The sequence below is a fragment of the Chlamydotis macqueenii genome, chromosome 2 (assembly GCF_036417535.1).
Source record: "Chlamydotis macqueenii isolate bChlMac1 chromosome 2, bChlMac1.mat, whole genome shotgun sequence".
NCBI lineage: Eukaryota > Metazoa > Chordata > Aves > Otidiformes > Otididae > Chlamydotis > Chlamydotis macqueenii.
In genome coordinates this window covers 108,694,657-108,714,309 of record NC_141557.1, presented here as the reverse complement: position 1 = coordinate 108,714,309, position 19,653 = coordinate 108,694,657, and the positions used below count along the sequence as shown (strand labels likewise).

Here is a 19,653-nt window from a genome sequence, read left to right as displayed (position 1 = left end):
GGTTATCTTAGCATGTTTTAGGCTTGTTGTGATGTTCCAGACCACTCCAGCCTTATTCCTGAATAATGATCTAACTACAACAAGCAGTCATCACAGCCCTGCTCTGATCTTTCCCATTACTCTGTCAGATGATAAAATAGCACAAGGAGTTATTTGTTTACAAAGCACTATTGCTGAGGCAATTACATCTGAAATGTGTCCCAGTATTGCTGTTGTACACATTTCCTGCAGTTTTAGAGCAGATATCTCTGAAAACATCTTCTGTCCTTCCACATAGCGAACGAATACTGCATTCAAGCATTCCTTCACACTACAAGTCCCTGTATGCATTCGTAAATAAAGTATGATTTTATGACCAATCAGCCAGGCTCTCTGGCATTATCCTAATCAGGAATATTTTGTATAATAGGCGCGATGATGGACAAGCAGTTTCCCCATTCTGCCCTTTCCACCTGTGTGCTCTCTCGTGCTGGCTAAAGAAGCTGCATGTGCAATAGCTGGAATCCCTTGATAAACTTGGAACATCAACAGACATCAAAGAAGTTCAGCCCCGTTCATCAGCAAGTCTTAATTGGTATCTTGAGCAAGACTAGAGGACTGCTAAGATAAATCTATACAGTGACCTATTAATCAGCTGCACTCAAGAACTTCCACATATTTTACAGGAGGAATTTGTTTAAGGTAAGCCCTTATCTAAAAGAATTCGTAAAGCCTTAAGAGATGACATATATATTTTTAAAAGCTCCCTGATTTTATATGAACACTTGAGATATGGTAATCTGTGAATTTATTCAGATTTGTAGCTCAGCATAAAGCTGTCTGGTTTTTGGACAGCCCTTTTGATTTACCATCCTGCGGTGAAGTCGCTGCAGGAATCTGGAGAAGGTCCAATTCTATTTGTTTAAAGTCCCGATCATGTGGCTTTGGCATTCCTAACATATCCAGCAATCATTTGCTTTTAATTACCATTCATCTCAACCGCATAAGTAACGAATGTGGCTACCACATCCAACTTACAGGCTGTGTAAACTCTTGAGCTGGGTGGAACTTTCTTCTATATAGAGGCTTAACTATAAATTTAACTCAAAATGTGAATCCTCTTAACTTATTTTAGGCAGCCCTTTATAAGTTTAAAATAAAAATAAATAAAAAGGAAATGAAAAAAGCCGTAAATGAAAGATTCCACACAATACACCTGATTCACTTCAGAAGCAATTTCCTGGCCTCCTCAACCTCTTGGTATGACTGTAGAAACCTTAAAAAAACAACTTGATTTAACGTTTCTATTTATTCATGGTGTCCAGTTTCCAGAGGAGTCTGTGACTTGTAGTTTTAAACTCAATTTAGCATTTAAACTCATTTTCAGCTGGGTCCCAGCGGAGCAACAATTAGAAAAGGAAAAGAGTTCAAAGAAGAAGGGTTATAACCTTTCAACGGTATGTTTGCCTGGACTTTAAAAAAAAAAAAAAATAGTCTTGGTATTCTTCCTACATTTGGCAAACACTAGGCCAGACGACTGGGTTGCGAGCCTGTTGGTACAGAGAACTTCACGGTTAGGTACAAACCAGCACCCAGAAGTCTTCAATGGCAGCTGAGGCAAAGGTTCACTTTTTAGGGGTGAAAGCCCTAGCATTAGCAGGCCCAGCTTCTCTTGAGAAAAAAAGAAATCTCACACCAAATCTGAGCAAGAAACCTACCAAGAAACACAAAGAGAAGCTGTGCTGTTGCACACTTTAAACTTGGGTTAAACCTATGCCTCTTTTGCCATTGAAGGCTCCAGTTGAGACGGGCGTCCCAGCAATCCACATGCTGTATATATATACATTGTGGGAGCCAAGCAGGCCTTGAAGGCAATGGCTGGAGGAGAAATAGGCATCATAACTCTCCAGAAGTCATAACTGGCCAAACAGGGAGTCAAGTAGTGGCCTGCAAGTCAGGACCTGGGGCTCCCATTTATTAAACTACAGCAGTTTCATCACAGACAGCTGGAATCTGTACACATTTTGGTGTGCTCAGAGTTAACTTGTGCTTTCTGTAGTAACAGCACTTTCTGTAGCCAACACTACTCTTATGAATGGGCTTCCAGTGTCATAAATCCAGCCTCGAGACTCGGCCTCTGCCAAGACCTGGCTACCAAAAATCTTATTTGGAAGCACTGTACTTCATTAACAGCAACGGATAACTAGTTGGCCTGTTTGCTTTTCCTCACCCCCATTTCTTGTAAATATATGACATGGAAGCCTCCCCTGGGAGTCATGCCGCAGGCTCTCCCTGATCGGGATGCACGGGTACCCCCCAATCCGGACATGTGGGACTGAGGGATAATGGCGTGCATGGTGACCCAGGCAGGCAGGCTGAGGCTGCTCTTACCTTCTGCATAGAGATATCACCCACTCAGAATGCATCAGATCATGCCTGAAATAATGGACTTTGTCAATGTAAATGAGAGTTTTCAGGGCTCTCACAGTTTATTTAGCTAACTCGGCTCAAGAAAGAGAACTCTGATGCAAGATTTGATCCGTTAAATTTGAGCATTATATTTTAGAGGCATTATACTTTACAGAGAAAAAGTGATGCTACAATAGCAGGAGAGACAGGCAGTAAAATCATTACCAGCATGTCCTAAAATTACAGCAGACCTGGAAAAAAGATCTTATTTTTATAAAGCTGGTTGACAGTACACCTGATCGTTCTGTCTGTAACGAAATTACTATAAGGTGGAAGTGTAAGCATTTACTATGTTATCTATAAGCCCATAATAAAACAACTAAATTTGACCAGAAAAAAATAATCATCTAGGGTGAATTAAATCAAGATTTTGTCTATGTATCATGTGGTCAGAAAAAGATCTACCGTATTTTCTAGAACAGATACAGCAGGTAGCTGGCGTCAGACAATTTGTACCTAAGGATACCTGCAAGGAAGAGATTTAGGAAAGAACCCTCACTCCCAAATAAGCAAAGAGAAAGCTGATGTGCTTGTTTGAATTAATTAAAGTAAAATTTTGATGAGGAATGTGCTGTGGTTAATCTGCTGCTGCTGGAACTCCACGTTTTGGGAAGATGTGTTTAAAAAGAAGATGCAAATTTGTCCCTGGTCACTTGAAGAGAGCATAAGAATGACAGAAATGACAGCAGCTTTCATACAGAGACACAGCTGACTATGGATTAAAATTATTCCTAGGCCAGGCTGTTAAAACAATTAAAGACAGATCACGTAAGGTCCTGAACTATTGAAATTTGATGTTCGCAGGAGGCAGAAGCAACCCAGGGCAGACGGTTTTGAATGGAAGGGAAAGCCAAGTCTTTCTCATCAAAACTCTCCCTTCCCCTGTTGTGTTTCCTGCTACTGCTGATAAGCCATAGCTGATTTTTGAATCGGTTGTGATGAGATGATTAAAAATGATGATAGTCCATTAGCTGGAAGTGATGCTGTGGCAGCGCTCAGGTGGAGTGCATCAGCAGCAGCGGCAGCCGGCAATGTGGTTCCAATCGCCGCCTGCCTTTGAAATGTCACCAGGAAAGATCTACAGACAGCCCTCCTGCTACAGGCCATCAATACCTACTCTTCTGTTTGATTTTTATTTAACTTACTACGGCTTGATCAGTTCCCAATGAAGCTGAGGGCACTCTGAGGCCCCTTTGAAAACTGAATTATCAAATGGAATTAGAGCCCCATTCAGAATTCACCTGTTTTTCATTTCATTTATACGTGAGTCTATGTCTGGATCCATGACCTGCACAGCCCATCAGTTTTTTTCCCTTCATGCTGCCCCTTTCATGTGTCTACCTTCCAATTTCCTCTTTTTCTCTTCAGGTTATGGATCACCCAACTTCCATATGCTGATACAATTCTATTTCCTCTCTCTCTGGAACTCCTGCAGCTTCACAAGAATCCACTGATGTCTGTTTCTCTTGTCCTTTCTCAGTCCTGTATCAAACTTTGGGCTGGGGCAGTTCCAAGCACAAATACAGGCTGGGTGGAGAATGGATCAAGAGCAGCCCTGAGGAGAAGGACTTGGGAGAAGGTCAACATGAGCCGGCAATGTGCCCTTGCAGCCCGGAAAGCCAACCACATCCTGGGCTGCATCAAAAGAAGCGTGGCCAGCAGGTCAAGGGAGGTGATTCTCCCCCTCTATTCTGCTCTCTGAATCTCTGAGAGATTCAACCTGGAGTACTGCATCCAGCTCTGGAGCCTCCAACATAAGAAGGACATGGACCAGTTGTAGCGAGTCCAGAGGAGGGCCACAAAGATGATCAGAGGGCTGGAGCACCTCTCCTGTGAGGACAGGCTGAGAGAGTTGGGGCTGTTCAGCCTGTAGAAGAGGAGGCTCCGGGGAGACCTGATAGCGGTCTTCCAGTACCTCAAGGGGGCTTATAGGATGACGGGGAGAAACACTTTAGCAGGGCCTGTTGTGATAGGACTAGGAGTAATGGTTTTAAAATAGAAGGAGGCAGATTCAGACATGATATAAGGAAAAATTTTTTTACAATGAGGGTGGTGGAACACTGGACCAGGTTGCCAGATGGTTGATGCCCCATCCCTGGAGACATTCAAGGCCAAGCTGGACAGGGCTCTGAGCAACCTGATCTGGTTGGAGATCTCCCTGCTCCTTGCAGGGGGGTTGGACTAGATCACCTTTAAAGGTTCCTTCCAACCCAAACTATTTTATGATTCTTCTCAGCTGCTAGCCTACAGCCAAGGTCTCAGCCAACAACTTCCACCTGTGCATACAAGTGTATGCATCCTGTCTTCAGAATGGCCTTTATTAACCTCAGTTCATCAGACTACTTTTTGCACATTTAATGAAGTTTCATAAACCACAGAAGAGTCACTATTCTCTCGAAATACGTTCTGTGATCTTTTTTTTTAATTGGCTGCGTCACCTGTAAGGCTGCAATCCACCTCTTATTTTACAAGCACATCTACATTTTAGGTTACACTAGTGCACTGACTCAGAGGAGCTGAATAACATGGGTTTTGTCACTTCTATCAAAGTATATATATGCACACGTACCTTGGCATTTTGAAGAGGAGGTTGGTAACTAGAGGGCCGATAGTACCTCCTCTGAGTAGCATCAGTATGAATATCTCCGAGAAAGAGCTCCTCCACAAGGTGGTCCAAATTGTGGTGCAGGTACTGCTTTTCTACACGGATCAGCTGGAGTTCGTGCATGGCAAAATTCAGAGCTTTTGTGCATTCACAGCCATTCTCTTCTCTCAGCAAATTGTAGCTCACATCTTGCTCCCAGGGACTATCTTCTGGTATAAATCCAGGACACGTATTGTTCACCAACTCGCTTAATTTTTTGGCTACTGCTTCGTTGTGGCTTATGATCTGTATGTTGCGTAGCTGATAATCAGCTTCAGTACCCCCTCGGATGATCCAGGATGCTTGGCGGAGACGTATTTTGCCACGTATAACTAATGTGTAGATAGGGTTTGTGCAGCGATTGCCACCGTAATAAAACTGATAGGCCTTAAATGTATTATTGTGGTAGAACCTGTAAGATCTTGTGATGAACTCTGGGCCTGCTCTAACTTCGCAGCTGTGGGAAGACAGAAAGTGATAGAAACAAAATTTTAGCAAAGTGGCACATTGTATACATCACAGGTAACAAGACTGAGCAAACCTGCATGGGTCCACAGAGACACTTGGGTGCTAACATTACTGTAACATGAATGGCAGTAAATAGGAACTAGGCATCTGTGGCCTGCCAATTAACCAACAATTTCCTCTGCTGTTACGCTGTTATTAGTATATTGCTTCATAGTGATCATATCTAACTAAGGGCTTTATCTTTGTAGGTTTAAATACTTTGAGTCATGTTTCTCTTTTTCTTTTTTTTTTTTTTCTAGGGACCACCATGTGACTCAATTATTCTCTGAAAAAAAAGTAGCAGCTTATTAAACATCTATTCTTCTATTTTGCATGGTAGATTTAGCAAAAGGACAGATAACACCAGAAAGTGAGATGCCAAATGTTCACAGCACAGTAGAAAGAACGGGCTTCTGTGCTGCTGTAGAAGCTTCTCAGCAGAGCTCCACCAGGTCTGGTCTGCAGAGGACGTGCAGGATTGCGTCTTCAGCTTTTCCACTCAAACTTTCAACAGGGGTGGCAGTTAATGCAAACTTCTGACTGTTAATGCAAAACTTTTATTTGGCTTGAATTTGGACCATGCAATATTCAGGGTTTGTGGTTTTTCTTTGCTTTTTTTTTTTTTTCCTGAAGGTGTAAATGGCAGTTAAATTCCACTTCCTGTAGAAAGTCCTTTTGTGCCTTCAAACTTGTCCCCCTTGCCACATCCACACTGCTTAACAAAAATACACTCCTTTCTGTTAAAAAACCCAGTATTTCCTACTACAAGTCACTTCAAATAAGCATGTGAATGTTGCCTGCTGAGACACAGAAAGCAAAATACCTCTCTGAATTACAAGTCATCATGTATAGAGAGTAACAGAACTGGTGAAATACAGCTTCTTAATTTCTTTTGCAAATAAAACCTGTGCTAGACACATGCTCTGAAAACAACGACCCATTCAATGCATCTAATGCATGTAGTCAAAGATAGTACAATGTTATGTTTGAATAAGCATTCATTTTGGCAACTTGTTGGGCTCCTTCCTATTCAAAGAGAGATTTAAAAATATTTCACAGCATGCTGTTTAAAATCCAGACTATAAATTGATTCATCAAGACAGCTTTACAGCATGCTATTCTAATCTACATAATGCTGCTCCTTCTCCTTTTATGCATAAACATATAGAAAGCATCTGGAATTTAGAGCATCACCATATTAAAGAAAATATTACCCCTGCAGCTTAAAGTGGGAATATTCATCCTTCCTTTTCCTCTTCTCTTCCATATACATCACTCAAGCATCTTGTTTTATCTTTCCTTACCCAGTAGAGACCCAGTGTCCCTCAATATTGGGAGGCATCTGCACAGTGATCCGGGCTCCATTGTGAAGGTGTTTCAGCATATGGTGACACTGTGACTCCTTGAAAGCCCTCCACGCACTCTTCTCCAAGGATCGAGGGTGGGACCTGCTGTCCGTGTGAAGCAGAGCAGAACCTTCTCCCAGCCCTGTGATAGAAAAGTGTAAACTATCATGAGACCCTGATGAGAAAGGCTTCCACACAATAAAGGAGGTTGTGAACATCTTGTGTTGAATGACACTTGTTCGCAACGTTATGTGTCTAGGAAAGTACTGCTTGCATTTCTTGATTCATCTGGGGGAAAAAAAAAAATTATGGCACACTCTTCCTCTCTGTCAGCCCACTAATAATCCGCTAAATAGGTTTGCTTCATGAAATATAATGGGGAAAAGGGCATGAACCAAAGTGTTGCATTTCCACACCCAGGAGGCGTGGCTCTGAACCTGAATTTTATAGACACCTCTTTAATCTCTGGTCAGGACAATGAAAAACTTGGACCTTGGAACTTTTAGAAAGTCGCATCCAGATCCGGATATAAACTTTGCGGTTTCAGCCCACCTCTAATTTGAACGCTTCTATAATACACTTGCAAATAAAGACTATTCTTTAAAGCCAAGAGAAAACAGATATTAAAAGCAAAGCCTCTGCACACAGGAAGCCTCTGTGATGACTGAGGTGCTCAATTAAAGGCAGATTCTGCTATTTTTATTTTAAAGGGGAAAAGGAATTTCAAAAGCTAATTTTATCTCCAGCACACAGTAATTTTGGTTTCTAGTAATGTATACATACAAAACCCACCAGCGCTCTCTCTACGCAATATTAATTGAACAAAATGAATACATAGCTTCAGAAGGAATGCGTCTTTACTCTTTTAGGCGCAGCCTGCTCTCAGATACGTTGGAAAACATGGATCAAAAGAAAAACACACATCTAGAGGTTAAGAGGTGAAAAACATGAACCTTACATAATGGGTTGGAAACTGTATTACTTTGCCAGAAGGAATTTAAGAACCAGCAGGCTAGAAAACGAATACGGGGTGAGGTGGAGGGGCTGGTTGCGTGCCCAGGAAGCCGAGGTGGCTGTCTGGGGAGAGGGATGTCTCGCCAACACGTGCTCCCAGGGCCGGGGTCTAGGCGAATCCTAGATTCTTTTCTGGTGCCCTCTTGGCTGACCCAAGAACTGACTCAGGAACTGGGCTGTTCGGGATTCACTAGCGCGTGGTGCAACCCTACACTGTGCTGAGCCGCCTTGTACAAGATCCTACGCTTTATTCCCCAGGCCCCATCTAACGCTTAGGCATACGCTTGGGCCGTGTGCTACATTACCAGAGAAATTCCAAGAAAATTGGCATTGTTCATTTTTAGGTAGACATTGTTTCAAACCTTTGCCATTTCCTACTGCAAAAAAGAAAATGGTGCTAGTGATTCATACAATAATATACATACATGTACGTATATTTTCAGCAATGCCATTTTCCCAGGTGTTACTCAAGTTTCTTCCGGAAGATCTAAGACCTAGCCAAGATAATGAATCAGTGACACCATAAATGGTTCCTATGTTCAAAAAAAAAACACTTGCTAAGCCAAACAAAGGCAAGGACTTATCCGGTAGGCAGAGTAAAGAATGATAAAAAAAAGATCCAATAAATACCTGAATGTAAACAGTGCTTACCAATGAATGATCTCAAGATTTAATGAGATCAGTGAATACAACCTCACAAAGTCTTTATTGGAAAATCTGGTAGCTTTGTTGCAGGTTACAAATAATTCTTCCATCTGAATGAGAATTTACGGCCTTACTTTCTAAAGGGTAATAAATGCTAGGGATGCTTTGATATTTGAGCACGCCTTCTGAGATGTCCTTGAATTTCAGAGGGTCAAGACTTCTCCCTTTCTGGAAGTCAAGGCTTCTCAGGTTCTTCTACATGGGTGAGCAGAGTCACTCACGTTAGTGCCAAACTTCCGTTCCACAGCCAGAAATTATATGGCTGCTTCATAAATGGTATGGCTACGGCAGGGTGACTCTCTGCTTGAGCTGACTACATCTTTGGAGAGGGAGGATTTATTAGATGGGGCTCAGTGCTTCACGTACGCGGGAGTACAGCCTCATGGGCTGAAGCCAGCATCTCTGCACAGCTGGGCCGTGTCTCCAGCTCACCTCACCCGGAGCAGCCCTCGACACTCTCAAAAACTTGGGCTCATTTGGATTATCTGGAACCTTGTGGGTATGTGGCAGATTTCACAGGCCTTCATGCTGCCAGGAGAACAAGTTCAGCCAGGTACAGGGTAAGCTTACCAGTATATTTACGTTTGTCATTATGAATCACAGCTAGTGAGTGTGAGCTTGCCTTCTAACACCTGTCTCTGTCTCTAAGTCTCCATATCCTCAAAAAGCCCACGTTACTTCAGCACCTCATTCTGAAACGGAGCGAGCGCTCCTGTCCGTGGGCTCAGAGCATCTTTTGGGTCAGAAGCGACACTTCCTGCAAGGTACCTAGCAGAGGCTGCAGCCATCAGTACTAACTTCCAATAGAAACATAGCTGTGAGGATGTCTCCTGCAGGCAAATTATCTCACACTGAAAAATCTTTACACTTCCACTTGAAGTTGTTAAGCATTTGAAATCTACCATCAAAAGGAGGTTTTGAAATGGTTCAAGTGACTATTTCCAAGGCATATTTATTATACTATTTGCTTTTCAGAAGTTGTATTTTGCCTAGCTCATGTCATATGATTGAGGAGTAAAGACATTAAAAATGAATGATTTATTAATTTAAACATACTTGGGCACTGAATTTCTCCAAGCAAAAATCCTTCTGTGGGAGTATATCGTCTTGCGTGTGCACATATCAAAGGAGAAAACGCAGTAACCACATTATACATGCCCAAATTATTGCCTGGAGGAAATAATGAAAAGAAGGGGTTTTTGAAAAGGATTCAGACTTTATGTGGTATTACACTGTGTCTTTTCTTTGATATAGCTCACAAGCAATGGGGTCCCAGCTCTCCCTGTCACATGTATGTAGTTCTGTCTGCAACTTGCAAACGATAAACTGAAAGCAGTGTACAGAAGGGAGATCTGCACCGATAGCTCTAGAGATCTGTACCTGCGGAGAGGGTATTTGTTTGAGACTGTTATCCGTCCAACTGTGACAAATGAGTGCAGGAATAAGTTTAGGTAATCGGGACAGGCACAAGAATGTAAGGAAGGCTGCAGAGACAGAGGAAGGGATGTAGAGAACACACACATGCTAGGCAACATCGCATAAATAGGATGTAAATATCAGAATATTAATTATGGTATAAAATTAAAAGGTATTGATGGGACCTCCACCTTCGTTTGTGTTGCTGGGGCAAGGAAACAATTTAGCACAGGCTCCTTCCTCACCGAGTAATCATTTCAGTGCTTTCATACTCACTGACATATGCCTGTACATACGGCTACTGTACAAAGGAGCCATAGCTTCCCCTTGCACCATCTGAAGATCAAACACCAAGACTGGTGATACGCTTCCCACATAGGGCAGTAAACTGGACACCATCTTCCTGTGCTTTTCCATGCAGCAGATGCTGAGAGGCAGTGCAGTGTCCCCCTGCTCCACCCTTGGCAGTGCACAGCGAGGTGTTCGGAAAAACTGAGGTCCTGCAGACTTTGCTAATTTTAAAAGATCCATTTGGCCATGGTAGATGGGACATCACCGGAAGGCTCAAAGTTAAAATGTACTTGCATGAAACTGAGAACAGAATTTCATGGCTCTTTAAAAGCCCACCTTGGAGCCTAGATGCAGTTGCAACATAGTTAGAGCCACTACTTTCATTCAAAGAGATCCAAGTCTGCTGTTCTCTACGGCACAGATGGAAGGTCTCCGTACCTCCACGACAAGCCGTACAAGTACCTCAGATTCAACTGAGAGTATCTCAGACTCTCACTGACTGACTTCTAAATTTTTATGTGTTACGAAGGAACCTTACCCACTTGTTAAAAATAAATAAATAAATAAGAAAAAAAACCCACCATGTTATCACCCAGAAGTCTGACAGACTTAAAAGAAAAAGAATCTTTGCATGAGACTAATAGCAATTATTCTGTGAAGCCTCTGGCTGCCTTTCACTTTAGCTACACCACAACCAGAGGTCATAAGATCGTATCACCCACCCCACGGTGGTGGTTTATGCAAAGGAGCAAGTCCAAAAGGAAAAGGAAAATTCCAGAATCCATCAGAAACGCCAGCTAGAAAAAACCACAAAACAAATACATTTTCTGATGAGCTGATAGGCAACTTCTCTCTCATACTCAAGCCCTAGCAGCGTAGATCACAACTTTTGCACCAAACTAATGGAAAACAGTGTACGAGTTGCTACAGCTAGCTGGGGATGCCTGCCCAGGCCCTCACAGACCACACTTGACAGGAGCAGATGCAACATCCATCTGGGTGGGAAAGTCGGGTCCACACAGCCGCCACTCCAGTAAGACATGAATAGGAGCACGCCCCGCACCAGGCAGGGGACCTCAGGCGCTCGGGTTCAACCTATAAACCTGTATCTGATGTGGGAACAACCATTCAAGATAAAAGTAATTGTTAAGGGAAGATAGGTTACTTTCAAGTTCTTCAAAGATTTCTGCGCATAGCTGTGAGTAAAACAGAAACCTTAAAAGGGCAACCTGTTGGCAGCCCGTTACCCAAATGTGTTTCAAAAATGGCTACGATACAGCTCTCCACCAACATTTCTGAAAAAAAACGGTGAGCTGCTAGAATAAACATTGCGGTTTTCTGAAAAATAGTATGCAAATAACATACAATTGTAAAACAGATAAGTAGAGTTGTGCTTGAACACAAATTCTTGTAATTCAATTTCTGCCCAAACACCTGGGCCAAATTCTGGTCTCAGCTATGCCAGATTGCAAAAGTAAAACTCAAATAATCTTAAATCTTAAACTGTTTAGATTTAATCAGTTTAATGAACACCTCTACCAGAATCTAAACCGTAGCTTCAAACATGTCCAAGTGCAGCACTTCAAACCAGACTCAAAGCTACCGGGTGTTTAGCAGGTTCACCCTTTCCTAAATGGGAGAATAAATGTTACCTGAAAATAGGATTCAAAACCAGACTTAGAGTGGGATTGCTCAGCAGGAACCACTTCACTTTTTCTTTCATTTACAGCAATGTAAATCCAGAAGAGCACCATTTTATTACAAATTAAAACAACCTCCAGTGATAGTACAAGTTCAAAGCATGTGATGGCCGACAGAAACATTTTAACATTCGTGCTTTATTTCTGCAGCAAGCTCTTTTCAAGTCAGAACTTGTTTGAAAACTCGAAAAACCTTACAACAGATAAAGAATAATTGGTTGGATTAAGTTTATAGCTCTCCTTATCTGGGCAGTTGCCCTGCACAATTAAATAAAGAGACATTTGGATTACACTCTTTCTTGGGGTGGGATAGTGTCAGATAACGCCCATGACAGGCTTTTAGCTCCGGTGCAAACTTACGTAATTGCCATGGAGAATATAATGTCCTGTTACCAAGTCTGTGTTTACCAGTGTTTTCCCTGCACTTGAAACTTCAAAGAGGCCTTGCAGGATTGGTACCTAAATTAGCTACTACAAACAAAAGGGTTGGGAGAGGAAAGCTGGGTTTTATGGCCATGGAAGCAGACAGGACAATGACTTCCTTTCACATGTATCTGTGGCTTTCCTTGTGCATACAGAGTTTCCAGGTACAGCTTTCAAAGAGATGCAAAATGAACATTTGGGAGCGTGGAAGATCCTGAAGAGAGATCTAAAGTGTGTTTAGGTGGGACAGCTAAAAGGAAACTCCTCCAAGGCTGACTGGCCCAGCATTGAGATCCTCTGTCATCCCCCAGCTCGGTCCTTACTCAATGCCCCATCTTGGAAGAGGTCTGAGACCCAACCGGTTATGCAGCCAATAACCTCTGTTAAGCTCAAGTTTGGCTCTTAATTGGGATGACTGCTGCAAGGTGAAACGCTACTGCCCAGAGCGTGGGCTGCTTTATGAAACCTCGAAGGGTTAAAGCCCACCACCCCTCAGGGCACCAGGAACTCTGCCACTGGCATGAGTGGGTGCAGCACTAGGCTGTAAGCGCAATTCAATATCCTATCAACGGCAGTTTGGTCTCACCCTCTTTGAAGGAAACATCTGCCTGCAGACATCTGCCCTGCCCTCCACACTAGGATTCATCCAGATGGGAATGCCCCCAGTGCCAGGGGGACTTGTGTCTGAGTAAAGGCAATGCTAAACAAGCTTGCTACATATAATCCTACCCTCTATCCACCCTGCTTAAAGCGTCGCACCAGCAATAAAATCCTAGCCTTGCCCTCAGCAGCTGAAGGTGTTTTCCTTCAGCATCATTGAGGCTAGTTTTGGGCATCCTTGCCTGGCAGCCCACCTCCTATGGACACCCCACAGAGAACAAAAATTGCCCTTACTGTTCATAACACCTACATCATACCACTGCTAGCCCACAACCAAGGTACAGAGATGAGTGAAATCAAATTTATGCTGACAAAAGAGTGAATAAAATTGAATCCTTCTTCTAACTCTTTCTGCAAACTCTATAAGTCTTACACTAAGCAGTGTCTTCCCCTTTTTCTCTCTTTATTGTCTTCCAGACTTCCAAATACAGTATTTTACTGAGGGAACAGATCACACATGCCTATAGCATGGACGGCAATATTAGCCCATTTGATGGATAAGCGTATTTATACCTTCTGATACATTTACTTATTATTTTCATGAATAGGTTTAAAATAAAATACTTCTATGTGTTTTATTTAAGCAATATTGCCAGAGAACTTTTAAAAGCATAAACAGTTTTGCTCTGAAAAGCCTAGCAGTCCTGTCTTCATCATCTTGATTAGTGCAATTTCCATGATATTATCAACAAATTGTTTAGTTACCTGAAGTTTCTAATTCGTTAGCAGTAACGTAATCAGGAATATGCTAACATTTCTTCTTAGCATCTGTATTTGTAAAAAAAGGTTTACATTCACAAAATAAATTAGCCAAATTTGTTTTGAATCCACTTGAACGTAGCTCTTATTAATCAGGTTTTCTTGGAGCTGAATGAACTTAGTATTTGACATCTGAAACTTCTGTGGCTTTTTGTCTAAGCAAAGAAAAGAGTGATAATGGACAACTTCCAGCTGCAAACCTTTTTTTTTTTTTTTGACATTGTACAGGTTTTATTTTGATTAATGAAGACAACTTTTTTCCAAATTTTAATTCGGTGATGTTAAAGTAGACATTTCTTAATGCAATGAAAGCAGAAGCTTTAGCCTTACAGGACATTTAACTTCTGTTCTAAAGCTTTAAGCCCTAAAAATCCTCAACCACCCACCCACACACACTCACTCACTCGCCTTTAACCCTTAAATTGCCATGTGCAATAGAAATGCAAAAGAAAACATCCCGTGCTGTAAGAGGCTTAACTCTGTGATCCCCTGGGATTGCTGGTTATTCTTATATATTACCAATTTCGGGTAGCTGCTGACCGACGGATGTTCCTATTGACTCTGTGGCACAGAGGGAAAAGCTCTGGGCCAAGTTAAAGCTCACAGGGTAAATACATATAGACGGGCTACACTTCAGTGCATTATGTGCCACCGATGTCATTTTCAAGTTTGTAAGAGGGCAGTAGTTTCCCAGCACTTGCAGCTCAGATCCAAAATGTGCACTGCTACGTAACCGAGGGGTGTATCTTTATATACAAGTTGCTGAGTTGTATCTTTCTACAGAAACTTACGTCTATGTTATTTGGTAAACTATAACTGCATATGGAAAAAAAAAATTATTTTCCTCCTTCATCCTCTTTTGGCAGCTGCTGTTTTGATCTGATCACTGGCCCCAATTTGTTTCCTGCTCCAGCCAGGGTTCAGCTCTGCTCTGTAATTCCAAGCAGATGAGCCAGGGAGTCCAACCCTGTAATTACACCTCCTCTCTTTACCCTCTAACTTCAAACCTCCCATTTTGACTTTTACGTCTCAGATCACAGAGTTTTAAAGAACACCTCTGGCATCCCGGCAGGTCTGGCTCAGCTAAACTCCTTTCTACACTCTCTGGATTTCACAGCTGAGCTGCAAGAAGGGTCTAAAACCCCCTCCTGGGGAACAGGGTCTCCTGCTCTTTCTTTCTCAAAACAAAATACACAATCAGAAGCCCATGGTCTTTATTATTTATTGAATACCATCTGTGTGCTCAGCACTTGTACAAACACAGCAAGGGACAATCCCTGCTCCACAAAATCAACCCCAGGAACAGCTTTGAAATATCACAGATCTCACACTGAATCCATGTAGGTCACTTGCATCGAAAAAAAAAAAAAAAAAAAAAAAAAAAAAAAGAAAAGAAAAGAAAAGAAAATCCCTCTTTTTACAAGTAAGCTTGAGGTCCTAAGAAATTTAGCTGCAGAAGGCTGGATGCTACAGAGTACTTCAGAATTAGGAATGCTGTTCAAAATGATGCTGTAACCGAGTAGGTTGAGTCACTCTTTCAGAGCAATACTGCACCCGGATTTTTCAAATCTGGCTGCCAAATGCTAGATGTACCCAAACAGCTCATTCAACAGCCTCCTTTTCAGAAGTTGCTCTTGAAGAACGCTGGCTTTCCGGAAAGATGGGTTATCCGTTTAAGTGCCTCAATATGGATTTACAAGCTGAGCTTGTAAGTTTAAGTTTAAATATGCTGGCTTTTCTCACTAAAATCTTGCCTACTGTGCAGTTTCAGAGAAATGTCAGTGCAGGGCTAAGCTGAGAGCACTGAGGCAGGACTGTGCATAATGACACCCGAGTCTCCGTGCTCCACGGCAAAACATTTTTTCGTTCGGTACACGACCCGGTGCTGGTAAACTTCGCTGCCTAAGGCTTCCCAGGGAACACCTCCACACCAAACCCCTCTTCTTTGCCTGCAGGTGGAACGTGGGGCCCGTGGGACGTCTCGCCCAAGCTCCCCGGGGTTTGGTAGAGCCAGCCCTTTGCCCAGAGGCGCGTAAAGCATCTTTCCGTGAGGTGCCCGCACCAGCTGCTCCGTCCACGCAGGTACCGGCGCGGAAGGACAACACCGCCGACGCGAACTTCCGAGCGGGACGTTTTTCTGCGTGATTTTACCCGCACCGGCTGCCCGCCGCTAAGACGAGGGTTCAGGGTCTCTGCCCGCTTCGCCATCCATAAGGGACCCCTCCTCCGCCAGTCCCACCCTCCCTCCCGGCCCGAGCAGCCGGGACCCAACGCCCGCACCCAGGACGGGCGAGCGCACCCACCCGCGACCCTCTCCCCCCACCCGCCAGGTTATGGGACTGTCTCCCACCCTGGCCCCCGCACTCACCGTGCAGCAGCAGGGCTGGGAACAGGTATCGCATCAGGCCGCCGTACCGGGCGGGCATCTCCCCGCCTCGCAGCGCCCCCTTCCCCGCGCCTTCGCTCCGGGCACCGCTGCCTCCCGCCGCGCCGCCCGCGCCTCAGCGCCGCCGCGGGCAGTCCACGGCCCGGCGCTGGGGGGCAGGCGGCTGGCGGGGCCGGGGGCCGCCGGGCACCCTCTGGGGTCGGGGGCCGCCGCCGCCGCCGCCGCTCCCGCTCCTCAGGGCTCCCGCCCCGTACGCTGCTACCGCCGCCGCCGCCTCGGCAGGGCTGGGGCTCCGCCGCTCAGCGCCCGAGGATGCGCGCTCCCTGCTGCTCCACCGCCGACTCCCGCACCGTCTCCACGAAACGTAGCGGCAGCTCCGCTTCATATTTCCCCTTCCAAGAGCAGGAGGAGGAGGGGTCGGGAGGCAGGGACTCCTCCCGTGGGCGGGGAGGGCGGGCAGCGCTCCCAGGGCGGGGAATGGCGGGGGGCGGGGAAGGGGCCCGGGACCCGCCTGGAGCCGCCGCGGGGCGGGAGAGAGCGAGCGCCTGGGAGCGGGGAGGATGTGCTCACGGGGGCCTGGAGAACGCGTGGGAGGGGGCGTGGAGGTGGCGTGGAGGTGGCCGGCCCTTCCTCGGCTGCGGGGCAGGCGGGTGGGGCTGCGGGCCCGGGGGGCTGGAGGGGAGGAAAAGTGGCCGTGGCACCCTTTGGCCCGAAAATAAACCTTCGCGTGGTTGCGGCTTTCCACCTAAAACTGGGCATTTAAAAAGCTGAACATAGAGGTCAAGGTTGCCCTTTTGGTGCTGCGCTCTCTTGCAGGTTTTCCTCCCGTGCCCCCGTTCGTCAGTTTTGCTTTTTAGTCCGGTCTTAGGCCCTGGCCATGCAAACACTTCACACGGGCCCTTTGTGTTGTACAAGTGAGTGACTCACATGCCTGAATTTTAACTGAGGCTCTTTTTTTTTTTTTAATAGTGTCCTCTGGACAGGGACATCATGTTTTCTAGTCTGTGTTTGGGCTCATGGGCTCAGCTGTAAGGGCCTCATGGCAAAGAATGTGTAACAAATTGGAGGAAATTTTGAGAAAATCGACATAACTGAGTTTTGAATGGCTTAACCGAGCTAAAGTGTTTACACGCTGCATGCTTAAAAAGAAAGACAAACAATGATGATTCCCTTCCAGCTCCCTTGAGAAGGAAGAATAAATTTAATCTTCCTCACTTACATAGGGGAGGAAACAGAAACAAGTAAGCGGTGAGTCAGAATTAGCGCTCCCGTGCCTTGGATTCTCAGGGTTATGCTTGTGCCTTCACACAGATGTTTTTGAAGCCAGAAAGGATGGTTTCCAGAGCACTTGGTGGCGGTCTGTACAAGCCTGTAGTGGTCAAACATCTTCTCAGTGACCCTAGAGAGAGATGCTCAGAGCAAAGCAACATCCTTCAAAAAACGCTGCCCACGAACATGAGCAAGTAACGCTGGGTAAGGCTGTAAAAATGCCCTTTCCCAGTGCTGCTTGCTCATCTTCAGCCCGTTCCTGTAGTTGCCACGGAGGTGTGCGCGGAGGGAGGAGAGGGTGGTTCTTGCCGTAGATGCAGTGCCTTTGGAAAAGCCTTGGGAAGTTTGGGAAGCCTTGTTTATCCACTTGGCTATTTTCAGCACTAAGCCAGGGCAAAATTCTGCTTTCGCCACTTGTAACAATCCTACAGTGGCAGAGACACCCAAGGAGTTTTTCTTTACCTGCAGGTTCTGTAAGCTAAACACATCCAATGAGCAAGGAATACAACCGTGCTCACTTAAATACAGTGCAAGCATCTGTGTTTCTGAGTCCTGGGGACCCCCGATGTACTTGAGCTCCGTGTGTGACGGTTGTTGCTCTTCAGAGAAGTTCCTGCCGGGGCGATCAGCGAGATAACACTGGGCGTGCAACAAGTGATATAAGGAGAAGTCAAAGGCAGCACATGTGGGCTTGCCCTGTTGTTGGCTCTGAGCACCAGATTATTACGAAGGGGTCCTGCCCGTTGGGAGAAGCCAGCTTGAAGAGTCTCACGCCTGTTTGCCAGGCGTACGGATAATACGGTGTGTAGGACAGCTCATAATGTAAGTCACCTACTATTTACCTGAATGTAAAAGGTAGGCCAGCATCACCGTGAGCAGTAATGAAGAAATGGATGTTTTGAAGTATAGTTGTATAAAACTAGCAACATACGAAAGGAGAGGCGTTTTCTACAGACACAACCTGCTTTACCATCCCCAGATCATGCAATGTAATTATCTGCAAAAAGATGAGACTGAGAATTGCCTGCAAACAGTCATTTATCCCAAAAGTCAATTATCCCGGGAGCTCATGGTTTCTCCCTGGGAATTGACAGCCCCCCACAGCAGCATCACTAACAGCTTTTCATAAGAGGAAAGGGCAATGACTTTACTGCTCCGTTGGCCAACTTGGTAAATTAGACTCCGCTTGTGATTTACTATCAGTGCAGCTTCAGATGTGGTAATGAAGTAAAATGAAATCAATACGCAATAGGCTCAGACACAGGAGAACTTTCCAAAAACAACATAGACTATACTTTGTCTTTTTTATATTATTTTGTGTTATTTTAAGGATATGGGGTTTTTCAGCCTGATGCACCGTATTTTTTTTTTAAATATGCCCAGGCCTACTTGTTTCATTACTATGCCCCTGTTCAAAATGTGCTGTAATGGGAAGCAGTGACAAATAACAGCTTTTTGCACTTTGATCTAAGCAGCACGTCACATCAGTGCTCATTAAAAATTTTATTAACCTGTCCAACCATGACTTTCTGAACTTGGGCTCCTGGGGCAGGGTATATAGCTAATGTAGGTATAATGTGAAATCATTTACAAAGGCATCTCTTGGCCATATTCTCAAAAATCTGGTAGGGGTCAAAGCGTTTCAAAAAGGAAGTCGTCAGCAAAAGTTTGCACAGAAAGGGGCTGTTTTGAAAAAAAAAACTAAAAACTGATGGGAAATGTACTTTGTGGCTGGGGCCCTTTGCAAAAAGTATTAAAATAGGAAGAAAACTAACTTGTTGGACTTGTTGTGTGACACTTCAAAGGTCTAGGCATATCAGCATAGCACTTGTCTAGCTAAAGTGCCGGCTGGTTGGCTGGCGGCCAATGCCAATCTGGTGGTGAAAGATGTTTAAAAGAGAGAGAGGATGGGAAAGAATGGAGGCAGCAAGCATGTGGGACACTTTATGCTATGGAGAAGAATGGGATGGGGCAGCACTCTTTGAGCTGGTAATGCTTTGGCAGTGCCACAACTGTGATTTGCTAATGGCTGTATTAAGTTTTCAAAAAAGCCGATATGTTCTCTTGAATAAGTCAAAGGAGCGG

General features: G+C 44.5%; 1 protein-coding gene across 1 annotated transcript in view; it reads right to left on the bottom strand.

Annotated features, from left to right (window-relative positions):
• APCDD1 (APC down-regulated 1) overlaps positions 1–16,667 on the bottom strand; it is a 30,186-nt gene extending 13,519 nt beyond the window's left edge. The window contains exons 1-3 of the mRNA XM_086740617.1: positions 16,282–16,667; positions 6,904–7,087; positions 5,018–5,549 (exon numbers count right to left, since the gene is read on the bottom strand). Of these exons, the coding sequence (XP_086596743.1) occupies positions 5,018–5,549; positions 6,904–7,087; positions 16,282–16,339 (774 nt within the window). The 5' untranslated portion in view covers positions 16,340–16,667. The remainder of the gene's footprint in view (positions 1–5,017; positions 5,550–6,903; positions 7,088–16,281) is intronic.
• Between the last annotated feature and the right edge of the window lie 2,986 nt (positions 16,668–19,653).